This window comes from Embiotoca jacksoni, unplaced genomic scaffold (genome assembly GCF_022577435.1).
Source record: "Embiotoca jacksoni isolate LCO1_2020_lvr unplaced genomic scaffold, fEmbJac1.0.p SCAF_91, whole genome shotgun sequence".
Lineage (NCBI taxonomy): Eukaryota > Metazoa > Chordata > Actinopteri > Embiotocidae > Embiotoca > Embiotoca jacksoni.
The window spans coordinates 841396-855206 of record NW_027185449.1 but is presented as its reverse complement, the minus strand read 5'-3'; the positions used below and the strand labels follow the sequence as shown (position 1 = coordinate 855206).

At 39.6% G+C, this 13811-nt stretch overlaps 1 protein-coding gene across 1 annotated transcript in view; it reads left to right on the top strand.

The window, feature by feature from the left end:
• LOC138193674 (uncharacterized) overlaps positions 1-13811 on the top strand; it is a 37016-nt gene extending 23205 nt beyond the window's left edge. The window contains exons 12-17 of the mRNA XM_069141845.1: positions 2209-2361; positions 5290-5419; positions 5560-5592; positions 5992-6089; positions 7492-7575; positions 13411-13811. Of these exons, the coding sequence (XP_068997946.1) occupies positions 2209-2361; positions 5290-5419; positions 5560-5592; positions 5992-6089; positions 7492-7575; positions 13411-13512 (600 nt within the window). The 3' untranslated portion in view covers positions 13513-13811. The remainder of the gene's footprint in view (positions 1-2208; positions 2362-5289; positions 5420-5559; positions 5593-5991; positions 6090-7491; positions 7576-13410) is intronic.

The window sequence follows — 13811 nt, the reverse complement described above, 5'->3', positions numbered from 1 at the left end:
TTTCACAACAATGTCAGAAATGTAAAAATATTTATGTTCCCAGAAGGATATTATTTTGGGTAACGTGATTTAAAAACGTCAATATGTTTTGCGGTAACATTTTACCATTTTTTTTTAAAGCATATGATTCGACCTTTAAGAACAACATTCTCGGACCAACAACAGAAAACTTTCAGATATAAGCTTTCTCAGGCAGTTGCAACATTTCTCGCTGAGTCAGCTCTGGCAAATGAGTCATTAGCAGGTAAAACGAGGTAAAACGCTTTCTCACCAGACAGCACTTCATATACTGTGAAATACAAAGATTTATATGGCGGCGGTGCTGAAGCTAGATGAAGCGATACGAACAGTTGTAGCAACACTAGCAAGTATGAAGGAATTGAAGCTTAATTAAAAAAAACAACAAAAAAAACAACATCTACAATGGTCTTTTACCAACATTGTAAACATTGGGGGAATTTCTGTGTTGCTGACAGTTTGATGCGTTTCAGCGAATGCCGATTGCCGATGGTCAATGCTGATTGGTTAAAGGCTGTTCCAGCAGTTTCAAATTTAAATTGAGACCTACGCCCATTAAAATGCTTACAATACCCAATGGTGTGTGGCCAGAACTTAACTATTCACAAAATGGATTTGGGTTTGGTAATACCAGACTGTTTTTTTGTTGTTGTTGTTTTAGCAACTGTAGGTATTTTGGGCCTTTTTCCCTGGAGGCAGCAATTATCCCAGTACAGCTCCAAGCACCAGAATGAGGTGAAGAAAACACGATACCAGAAAAGTCAACTGAATAAGCCACATAAATGTGAGATTTATGCCTCATCAGAGGTGTTTTCAAAGATTACTTTTTGGTTTTGCGAGGGAATACATTTAACTGGTTGAGTTTTACAAATGCACATGTACCAAAGTTCCTCACCTCCGACAGAGAGCAGCACATGGCTGCTTCTCTGAGCTTGTTAATGGAAACCACACAGTGGGTGAGACGGCACCGAACGTGGTTAGCATCCGCTCGCACCTCCCTTCACTGCATTGTCTGATCAGAGGGTGGAAGACGAGGGAGAAATGAATATATTAAAGCGCAACCATGCTCTTTCAGAAATGTAAACAAAACTTCTGCCAACTTAAATGTCACAAGAAAAGAAAAAACTCCGATGATATTACTCTGGTAGCTAAAAACACACCTAGCTGAGACCCTTAAGGTCAAACTTTACATGATGGGAGGTGTTTGCATTTGATTGGATAACTTGTACTCACCCACAAACTTAGTCAGTAAAGCTTTGATGTTTTGAGGAAGATATAAGAGACATTTTGATATAGAGAAGTTTTATATATCAGTCATATCACAAGACGTAACAGAGGAGTTAACACAGGATTAGACCTCAGAAAAATCATTGTTTTGCTTTTCATGCCTCTTTAAAGTAATGAGCAGCTTAAAATGTGGGATAAATAGTCTGTTTACCTCTTAAGTTTTTTTTTATTTTTTATTTCCTTTTTACTTCCATACAAAATCAGGACGCCCTCTAAAAGGAGGTACATTATCAATAGCTTTATACGATGTCACAGATGGTCCTGTGCAAAGCCAGTTTATGTAGTGCGGCTGGATATCTGCCTTTCTCCTCTGTTTAATTGAGGCAGTCCCACCGGTAGGTTTTGGGAGGTTATTCTTAAAACAGAAGCATATGGTGGGAGTGTTGTTGCTGGCTGGCACGGGCCTTATTTGGAAAAGCTAACTCTTTTGTCAAGGACTGCGATTCCCTGAGCACCAACTCCTTTTTTTTCACCCCCTCTAAATTCACGATTAAAACCTTAAAATCCCCCTTAAATTTTTTTCCGGAATGATTTCTATCCATATTCAAGAGGGTCTGTTCAGAGGGAAAGTGTGTGATATTCAAGAGGGGAACTTGTACTTGACACAATTGCATACCAAATAATAATCTTTTCCAAATAACAGAGTCCTTATTATTAATTATATGAGGTCAAATGAGGTTGTCGTTAGATGCCTGTTTGTGTTTACGATGTAAAATTGTAAAAACCTTGAGTTATTTTGGTCGACTCTTTGTCAGCAGAGAGAGAGAGAGAGAACAAGCCTCCGCCTTTATTCCGGGTAGATTTCACAAAGCTGTTGTGCGGGGAAATGAATGTGAGAGGCTGTATGCGGTTGGATTACAGAACTAAATGACTTTGCTCTGTGCCCCTGTGTTTGTCTTCCAGCTGATTAACCAGAAGATCAGAATGTGCACGCAGCTGTACAACTGCAGGTCATTTGTTTCCGTGCTGGAGTACCTCCTCGCCATTGGCAATTACCTCAACGAGAACGCCGGAAAGGAAAAGGCCAAGGGATTCCGCCTCACCTCCTTAACTAAAGTACGAGTCCGTCGCTGTTGCCTGACCTTTGATTGAGTTGCAGCGCTATGGCTAATAAGACTACTCATTGACATACACGGCAGGGCTTCTGTCCGTCTTTCTGTTTTCGCTCAGTTGCTCAGTTGTCTTTGACAGTTGTGTGACTCCGTCACTGCCCGGCGTCACGGGAGAAATGAAACTTTGCACGAAATATGGCCACGAGAGGCTCAGTGTCTCAGAAGTGAACCGACACGAAGTGCAGTCAGTCAGAGGATCTTTTGATCAAGGAAAAATGTCAGAGCCTGTTTTAAAAAAAATAATTTTTTAAGGTTTTTATGAGTAGTTGAACATTTTGGGAAATTCTTGCCAAGAGTCATATGAGAGGAACAATACTGCATACGTATCCATAGACTGCAGATAAAAAAAAAAAAGAGACAGTGTCTGGGTCTGAAGGGTGAGAAAATAGCTTAAATTGCAACACCACTGACAGCCACTAGGGGCTGGCTCCAAGAAAAACTTCCAGCTCCAATAGACTCCCATTCAAAAAGAGCCAACTTCTCTCATAAAATACAAAGTCAAAACTAATTTTTTCAACAAGTCATTATGGCGTCATTAGTTTAATTCCCTTCTTCTGATCAGTGTTATGGTGGTCCTTCTAAACATATTTCCATAATTAATTCGATATAAGACCTGAATTAGATGTATGTTTGGGGGCATTCCTGGTTTGATTGACATGCCTGGGTTGCAAACAGTGTCCTCAACTTCCCAGTCGAATCCACCCCTCGCTTCTCCAAAAAAAAACCCACAAGATTGCCAAAAGGCCAGGCTCAAGGCTTCAAAACAAAAGTTCACAAACCAATGGTTGGCGTCACGGTAGGTTGCAACTTGTATGTATCCGGCAAATTAATGGCTACAGTTAGCAGCTGGTTAGCTTAGCTAAAAGGGTGGAAACAGCTCGGCTGACTCCGTCCAAAGGGATCAAATTTGTCTTCTCGCCCCTCAAAAGCTCACCATCTAAAATATGTCTCGTTTGTTTAATCCGTACAAAATTAAAGTGTAAAAATGCAAACAGTTTCTTGGTGTTCACTTCAGATAGTCACTGCTGCCGGTCAAAAATCATCTGATTTTTTTTCCACAGAAAACAAACACGATTTAACGTATTGATCAGTAAACCTTGTAGAGGTGCTAGAACACAGATTTTCTAACCTTCGGGACTGAGCCCTCAGATGTTTCCCCGTGTTTCTCATCTTTTGTGCTACGATAAGCCAACTTCTGTCTGACAGAGATATCAATCTTCTCATCTTACTCTAGGCAAGAAAGCAAACAAGTACCTTCTCCCAAATTACTCCTTCAAGGCTGATATAGTAGATGGATGCATAGTTTATGTTTTTTTTTTTTTTTACTGCTTTCTGAGGTTTGAAATTATGTTTTCTGTATTCCTTTGAATTTAGTATGAACCACTCTTTTGTGTGCAAGTCTCTCTGCTGGGAAGGTTTAAGGGGCAGCGCTCTCGGCACAGAAGTAAAACGTCCTCTGCACCATTTAATGAAGCCGAGGCCTCGCGGTCCCTCAGAGGTGTTTCCAGGGCTAATTGCGAAGAGTAAACTGTTGCTGCTTGAAACAGACTCGCCTCAAATTAATGGCCGACTGCTTCCAAAGAAAAATGCATCGAGGTTATCTCAGATGTTTTTGTGGTCTTTTTTGATTCTCTTTTACTTGTGAGCATCAATACATGCTTTGTGTGTGAAGCCCTCAGAGGCCGTCCTCGGCCTTAAATTGGTAAACAACATAACCTAGAAAGAGACTATGAGCGCCGATCGCAGGATTAGAGAGGTCCTTCTTGCATTTCAATTATGTGGCATCACCAAGTCTAACATGGCTCGAATTTTAGAGCCCTCATTACCATTTCATACAATTACAGCATGATTTAAAAAGCAGTCATAAATAGTTTATAAGCCGGTATTTGTACTTATAGTAAGAAAATTGATGCATAGTATTGGCACGCGCACAGTGTAGTATTATGAAAGTTATAGAAGGTAAACCTTTGGTAATGATATATACAATCATGTGAAAAATAACGTGATCCTCTTTGAAACAGTGCCTGCAAAGAAAGGTGGTATTCTCCTACAAATGACACCAAAAAAAAAAAAATTGTCATTCTGTAGTTATTTTCATAATAAAAAAAATAACAGATCAGTTAAATGGAAAATGTAAGAACACCCCTTCGTTTATCACACCATGAAATTGGAATCAGAGGTTCCAGAATAGATGCCAATGATTGGAAGCTCCATAACCTCCCTAAACTCTGACAGCTCGGGTCTGATCTTCTCTTTGTTACAGAAATGTGTTGTATCATGATGCCAAGATCTCGAAAGCTCTATAAGGCTTTACAAAAAAAAAAAAGGTTGTTGTTGCAAAAAGATCTCCTAATTATTTGCAAATAAATTGTTAAACTGCTGTTAAAATCATCTAAGAAGGGCGATAGATTTGAAACGACTGTCCGTCCCAGCAAACCTTTTGAACCTTTTGCAACAGCAAACCTTTTGATGCAAAAAGAAGTCTCCAAGAGCCCGAAAATGAAATTACAGGGAACTCTGCACTATCTGTCCACAATCAGAATGGCATGTACTTATTTTTTATCCCATGAGTGTAAATGCACAACACAAATAGATATTTGGAAACGAGCAAAACAGTAAAAAAAAACAAAAACAAAAAAAAAACCTATCAGTGCAACCAGAGTCTTTACGTTGTCATCCTCTGACCTTGAATAAAGAAGCTACGTTTCTTCAGCTACACATCCAGGCGTATAGATGTGCGTACTTTCCTTTATGCTGTGCGTGTCTGTGCCTTGACACCAGGGACCGCGGGTTTTGTTCAGGTCGTGGCCTTTCTTTGTTGTTTTTTTTTTATTCTGTTTTTTATTTATTTTTTCTTCTTCTTCCCCCACAGATCACGCAGCTCCGCGGGAGAGACCGGGAGTTCACCTTGCTCCATGCCCTTGTGGAACAGATCATGTTGCATGAACCGTGCTTGGCCACTTTTACCCAGGAGTTGGCAGAATTTGAAACTGTCCCTGGAGGTATTTGCTAGTCAAGATTCGAACAAAACGGGAAAAAAAAAAAAAAAAAAAATAAAATGTCTGCGGCACTTTTCAGTTTGAGGTCTGTTAAATAAAATGTGTATATTCAGTGTCTTTTTTTTTTTTTTTTTTTTGGACAGCTTCCATCAAAGGCTTGACCGCAGAGGTAGATGGTGAGTAGATCACATTTTACTACCGTGTCCAAAGACTGTTAAATTTGCTGAGACCGCTGTAATATTGACCCTCCTCTTTGTGCCAACAAAGGTATTTGTGCGAAAGTGTGATAGCAACATTTACTCAATCTGTCCGTAATTGTAGTTTTAGTTTACTTTGCTGAAGCCATCTCATTGTCTGGGGAGTTTAGGGTCTCAGCCCAATATACCATCTATAGGATGACTCACAAACAGCCGCCGCGACCACAAAATACATCCCTCAGACGCCGTCACACGGGAGACGGCGTCTGATTTTAAAGCGGGCGTTCGCTTCAGCGCTCAAATATCACGAATGGTAACCAAAGATGATGTGTGTGTGTGTGTGTGTGTGTGTGTGTGTGTGTGTGTGTGTTTCTACAGTCCTGAAGAACGAGCTGCAGAAAGTCATTCAGTACAAAAAAACTTCCAAGAAGAGAAACACCGGCGCTCATCAACCAAACTTCGCCAAAGACCTGAAGGTGAAGCGGCAGAGCGTTTTTTTTGTTCATCACTTATTTATGCGATCATTTGAAGGTACTCCGTGAATCCTCTTGTAAACAAACAGGGTATTGATTACATTAAGGGTTTCTCCTCCGCATTGATTGTTTGCAGCCTGCAATTCTTTCCGTCTTTTCTTGCTCTTTTTCTTTTTGCATTTGCACATGGAGGCCTTTTACAGACCATTACCGCCACCGCCGTCACGATTAGCGGAATTTCATAACAAACGTTGTGTCGCGTGTCAAACGTGGCAGGCATGACAAGACGCGGCATTTACCGAGCTTCTTGTAAAGTATCGCCGGGCGCACAAAAGAGGTTAAAAGATCATAATGAGACGATTCAACGAGCATTTCGTACGTCAGGAAAGTAATGTTGCGCAAAAAAAAAAAAAAAAGAAGTGTTTCCTGCTGCGGTTGGTTGGAATATCGGTTAAAGAGAAAACACCTCCGCAAGTGAAAGGTTTAATGTGAGGAAATAATTCATTTGCATAATGTCATCGTCTTTAGTGTCCTGTGATTGAATGGGCCGTGAAAAGAGCGGGAGGGTTTTGGTGAAACTTGAAAACTCCTTTGAGAAGGAGAAAGACACCGAGGGGAAACGGGTTTATGAAGTTGTGTGAACGATAGCAGATTGTTACATCACTGGTCTTTTTGTTTCATGTTGTGTTTCTGAGCAGACACCGCCAGCAAGGCAAACATTATAATGAAGCCCACAGCTTTGTCCGTGTCGGTCGGCTCACCTGTATCATCACGCCTGAACCACAAATATTCCCCAACTGAACTCCTTCTTGCTCACAAATCGGCTGCCAGCTTGTTTGTCTGGCCGTCTGCATCATGACTGACTGCACTACGATAAAACATCTCTGTCAGATTAGGAGAGAAAGGAGCATGTGTTTAGGAGATGACTGAAGTAGTATATTTTAATAGCTTAATACAAGCAATGGCGGATTTAAAAATCTATTTTTGACATTTTGAATCCATAGTTTTTCCAGTTTTTTTTTTTTAAATTTAGTTCCGCTTTAAAGGTCCAATGACACAAAAATAGCCTTTTCCTGGCAGAGCTCCAGAGAAGAGTTGAAGAAAGTAGATTTAAAATGATATTGACAAAGTTTTTGATGCTTAAAACCACAAAAAGACATTTGCATGGATATGAAGAGTAAGAAATTAAACACCACAAAAACGTGAAAGATGACCATTTAATGATATAAATCTGTTTCTGTTTGGGTAATTAATTAACATCATCATCTTAAATAAATCTATGATATCGACTCAAATATTTTCAGACAACATGTCATGAATTTATATATTTTTCTGACCAGATTAAGTTAACAGTGAGTGAACAAACTGACCAGGAGTTCCTTTGTACTTTTTCTCTGCACCACAGACGGCAATTGAGAAATACAACGTGGATCTCTCTGCACTGACGAAGACGTGTGAGGAGATGAAGAAACTCTACTCTGTCATACTGGTAATCCCTGAGTTATTATTTCAATATCTCTTTTGTACAGCTTCAAAGATGGATGTTTCCCCCGTTCCAGTTAGTGTCTGGTCTGCCCCTCTTCAATTATTTGTCATCTTATCTCCCGAGCCTACATTTGGAGAGTGCGTGCAATATATTTCAAGGAAAAAAAAGAAAATAATCCACAAGGTTAGCTCTTATGCACAAGGTGTCTTTGAGGGCCTCGCACAAGTGTAGAATGCATCTCTTACGGTTTATATCCGCGGCCTCGACACCATTTCAGAAAGAAGAAAAACCTGCCGCAGCTAATTCCCAGCTGTAAAATACGTAATACTTCGTCGGAGATCATTTTCTCCAGGATTAGTGAACGACTGCAAACGGCCTCCTGTAGCCAGACGGTGCGAGAGACAAGTTCGTCCCGACCCCTCGATGTGTGATGTCACGTCGATGAATGCGCCGCAGAAGATTAGAAACGAAAAGCTTTTAGAAAACCCACCCCGGTGGGTTTCTGATGTAGTTTTTTAAAAATGGTTTACAGTTTGTATTTGATTCTGATTTAGTGACATCTCATTTTAAACATCTGTGATGTTGTGATGCATTCAGCCATACTTTTTACCATTTGTGATCCAAAGGCTCTCAGATGTGGACTGAAATAGTCATATTCTTTTAATGAGTTTGTCTGAGAGCCGCTTTAAATCTCGACATGAGCTCTACCATTAAAAAAAACCCTCCTCTGTCACACATATCATCAGATTTAGAGGCGGCGCTGGTCCCTGCGTGTTCTTTCATCACATCTTCTATAAAGTAGAACATTTTCTTTGCCCACTAAACTGGTTAAATTAGGTCTACAGAGCTCAAGCACACCTTTGTCATCTTAACAGGTGCTATGTCTTCTTCTTTTATAGAGTCCCCCCCACCAAAAACAATCAAGTAGTGCCTATTTTCTCACCTTTCACACATCTCTTTGGACAATCCATCATCGTAGAAAGTCCATTTAGCCTTCCTGCTGTATTTGAGTGCTCAGATATGAAAACGTAAGCTGTGAGCCTTAGGCCTGGTGGGGTATTCTGTAATACTAGGACCGCAATTAGATTCCCGTACGCTTCTATGATTCGCACACGAGTAGGCAAACAGACTCTACATCATCCCTCTCTAACTCTTTTTTATCTACATCTATCCTTGGTTTAGATTCAATAAGAGAAACCAACAGGGGAACTTTTATGGGATTTTTATTTGTCATGTTCAGATTTTCACACGTTAATTGGAACATTTTGGGAAAAATGCAAATCCCTTACAGGAAAAACACACGAGTTTCCCATGATCACATGTATGACAGACGTTTACCACATTTAGCAACATCTGATAACATGGGGAAAACATGTGGAAAAGCTTTTACATGGGTATCTACGTGGGCTTCACACATTATAAAAGTGTTCCAAAACCACTTTTTTTTTTACAATATTTGGCCATACTTTTTTAGAATATGGCTCGATCAAAAGTACAAAAAACGCACTCAACTTTTAATAAAACAAAACAAATCCCATGCACGAACTGTTACCTGCTGCTAATCTAAACAGAAACTCAGCAACGAAGAAACGCGTCTCACATGCTGATGAGAAAAACCCGTTGCTTTCTATTTCTTGTCTCGTCTAAATCTCAGCAAGAAAGCAAATAAACATGTTTTTCTTGAACATTTACAGTAAAACATCCCGAGGAGACAAATCCTAATTTATTTCAATATTATCGTAATCCTCATATATTTCACTATAATTCCGCATTCTCAACATTAATCACTCCTCCAAGTGTTATTAAAAAAGGTTGTCGGGGGTCGTGGCAGCTGTGGCCTTTTAAAGTTTAACACATTGACCTATAACTGTGGAGTCACCTTCAGGCCAGGAGGTATATTTTAATCAGCAGGCAGAGCTGCCAAAATGTAGCACCGCCTCTGCATGTTTGACCAAAATTGGGCCGCTGGAATCTCGAGTTATTTGATAAATATATTTCAGGTGATTTTTCATTGTAGCGTCCTTCTCAGGCTTTTCTTAAACACCAGAACACAAAAGGGACAGCGATAGTATTTGAGAATAGCCGCAGTCCTCGGCCCACCTCCACTCTGTCTCTCCTGGTTTCACTTTGTGCCAACACCGTGCACTCGAAACCCCCTGAAAGTAAAATAAACCACTTCAGGAGCATTAAGGGGGGGGGGGGTGGGGGGGGGGGGTGATCAAGACTGACTTTGAGCGCCGTGGTGAAGTGCAGGGAGGCAGCAGGTTGGGGAAAAGGTGTCTTATTTAGTCACATCTCGTCCCGAAGAAGGAAAGATGCCCCTGAAAGACAACATTTTTAAATACAGAAAAAAAGCTAATGACATTTTTGGGGGGTTTCATTTTGCAGATGTTTTTCTTTCTAGGGTTAGGGTTATGTTTTTTTTTTAAAACATCGCTCAGGGTACGAGATAAAAGGAGGTGCTTTATGTAACATCCTGTAACACATCGTCTCTAATTTCTCTTCGTAAATTATAAGGTCAGCACTAAAAGCCGACTTCATTCAGCATGTTTGTAAGAAACGGCGTATTAAAGTCCAAGTGCACTTCAGAAAACTGCAGATAATGTGCTTTTAGTTTGGCCTCAACGGCTCAAACCTGCAGATTAAATCGGATACAGGATGCTTCAGTTAGGTGAAATAAACATTTCAACGTCCGGTCTTGTAACTTTATTTGTATTTATATAATTAACAGTATATGTTATCACTACATTATAACCCAACCTCCTTACTTAGCAGTATAAAACTTGTAGTAAGTGGTCAATGGCACTATAATGGAGCAGATTTAACGTTTTCTTTTTCATTGTCAGCATTTCCAGTGAAGACGAATTTGACATTATCATGAATGTTATTATTTGTTGCTCCTCTTGTGGGTAAACTATAGTTGTTGCTTTATACATTTTCAAACACTTAAAACTGCATTAAAAGTGTCTTAAAAACATCTATTTAAGGTTAATATAGGTTAATGAATTGCTAAATAGGAGTAGTTAAAGTATAGGGTTAGTAAACATCATTTATATATTTTTTTATCTTTAATTCCTTCCACTACTGACATCGGTGGATTCAGTGCACCAATTATGCTTTTCTGATGCCAGCTCACAGATGATGGAACTTAGAGTAATCACAAACCCCCCTTTTTAAAATGTTATGTTGTAGCTTACCGTTTTGCCACCATGGTACGATACACAAGCAACCAGCAGACAATCTCATTATCCCTTCTTATCCTCACTCGTTAGAATGAAAAACACACGGATTCAAAGAGCAGGCACTCCCTTTATTTCTACTAAAGCCTTTTTGAAGAGCGCTTGTAAATGGATTTTTTTTTTTTTTTTTTTTTTTTATCGGGCAAGTGTTTGTAAAAATGCCCAGAAATGTTTAAACATGCACACACACAAAACAAAAAAAAAAACAACAAGCTAATCAACAGGCTGCACAGAGTATTACGTCACTTAATCTGAGTAAAATTGAAAAAAAAAAAAAAAGTCTTCTGCCCCAGTTAATACACAGTATTGAGCATTCCTGGCAGAGTGTGCAAAACATGGGGATAAAAGTATGCAAATAGACTAATTTGCACATCTGATGCAAGAGTGTAATATTCTGTCAAGAGAACAGGTGTTGACTCTTAGTTTACGTGTTCATCTGGCTGCCAGAGATTTTGCTGAGAGGATCTTACACCTGTGTAAACCTTTCAGAAAAGTCAGAAGACACAGTAATACAAAGATCCTCGCTGTCAGTCTCAGCAATTATCGTCTCAGTTTTTAAAAGAGCGAAAGGACATTTCCCCGCCTTTACATGTGTTACACTATCGATCGAACTGATATATGGGTTCAGTAAATATTATTTTATAATAGTCAATTTACTTCCTTTTTAGACTTTTATCTAAAAACCACGCCATGAAAATTTTTTTTATTTTAAAGGTCCAGCGTGTAGGATTTATTTGTGAATAATTATGCTGCGTTTCTTTCACCTTCGAAGTTGGAGCTGGGAATGACGTCACACCTGAGTTAACTATGATCCAGTACAAATCAGAAAAGACAGAGTAGCTCCAGTTAAAAATAAAAAAAACGCGTTAGGCGGTATTTTGCGCAAACTAACACCGTAGAAACATGTTTACAATTAGAGGTCGGACAATATTGTATGTGCAATTGATTTAATTACGCACCATAATAAAAGCCCCTCATATCTACACAAGTTGCCACCAATTGGTTTGTGAATTGCCGTTTTGAAGCATCTTGCTATTTCGGAGCCAGAAGTGACCATATTTGGGCGAGATGGGAAGGAGCGAGCGGTGGATCTGACTCAATATGATTGGGAACCTAAGGTCACTAAGCCCCGCCCACCGCCAGCAAAAACCTGACTGCACCACAGACCTGTCAATCAAACAGACACGCCACCCAAACATACCACTTTTTAAAGCCCTAATATCTAATTACTGACCATCTTACCATCAAATCTACAATACTAAAAATTCAGCACGTACTTGGGATGGTGGAGGAAGCTGCAGCAACAACCAGCGCTGGCATTAGTGCATAAGTAGAGTAACAGCAATTAGTTTCAATTATAATGAACATGCTGTGCATCTGTGTGAATATTAACTGTGGTTTCCAGTCAACTGATGGCCTCACAGCTGTGAATAAGTGTAAAGCATAAATCATGCCAATCAGCTAATGCGCGCCAGCTAAATGCGCCAAATTACATGTTGTTCCAAGCAGCAGCGAATAAAGAGATTTTCATTCAAACTTGCTTTAAGTTGTCCAGTCAGACGTGTATGACTTTGATTGGGCAGCTTGAAACTTCAGCAAACCGATTCCACGGCTACCGCCACCGACTAAACCAGTGACATTATGTCTGCCCACACAGAGCAGATGTCTCCAGAAAGAATCCAATCTGCCCAAACGGACCACAAGAACTATTGTGTCCATGAATGTTTTAATCATGAAGGAAGGATTTGACATTTTGGTAACTTCTTTTATTTGCTTTCTTTCCTGCCGAGGGTAAGATGAGGAGATTTATAACACCGTCACGTCGCTATGGTAAATATGAAGCGACAGCCAACAGCAAGCTTGGCTGGTTAGCTTAGCACAAAGACTGGAAACAGAGGGAAACAGCTAGCATGGCTCTATAACGGTAAAAAAAAAACTATCCAACGAGCACCTCTGATGCTCACCAATTACAACGCCTTATCTTATTTAATCCGTGCAAAGAATGAAATGTGAAGACGTGTTGAAAGCTGTTTATCATTAAGGAAATAAAGTATAGCACCTTTGTGTTTGACATTAATTATATGAGCAGGAAATATAAGGAAATATAGCATCTAATGGAATTTTTTAAAATTATAATACAGAGTAAAGAAAACAAAGAGGGAGAGACAGACGCATAGCTTAAGTCTGAACTTCAGCCTGCACAGTCAACAGCATGTAATAAGCCAATTAGCACACTTAGCCACTGTGACCCCTCCTGATAAAGTTTGACTTGAGAACCGGTAGCATTTTCATGCCAGGCGGTGACCCTTAACCACCAAGGTTTACGGATTAATTTGGCAGTACATGTCTACCTCATTGTACAAGTGCACTCGAGGACCGGATGACATGCCCAGGCAGTATATGAGGTAATTACATCAAAAGACCATTGTTAAGGAGAATGCACCCGACCCAGGCACCGCAGTTCCCTTACGAAAGCTGAATGCACCTGTTAATTGTAAAGCAACTTTTACCAGCTCAAAGGTCTCAGGGAGTGCAATTACTGTCAAAGTTTTGTAATTTCCAAGCAACTAAATCGAGTTTTCCTTTTTTTCTCTTCAAGGTTAAATTCGGAGAACCGGCAGATCAAGACTCTCAGGAGCTCTTCGGGCGGATCTGTCAGTTCGTCCATGACTTCAAAAGGACCAAGGCGGAAACTATATGAGTTATATACTGTACAGAGTACTCATTGGCTGCAGTTTTATGATGCTGATGTCATATTCTTTGTCACAATTAAAACAGATAAAGATTAAAAAAAAAAAAAAAAAAAGGTTACAGTATATTGCATGATTTGACAGTGAAGATAATATGAATAAAGGTGTAAAAATGTGTTAGGATTTAGATTTTTTTTTTTTTTAGCCACTGTATTTCTCTGTGTTGTTGTACAGATATTTTCGTGTCCAATTGACATGTAGACTATTTTCAGTGGAAATCAATGTTGTGAATATAAAACTGATCACTTTA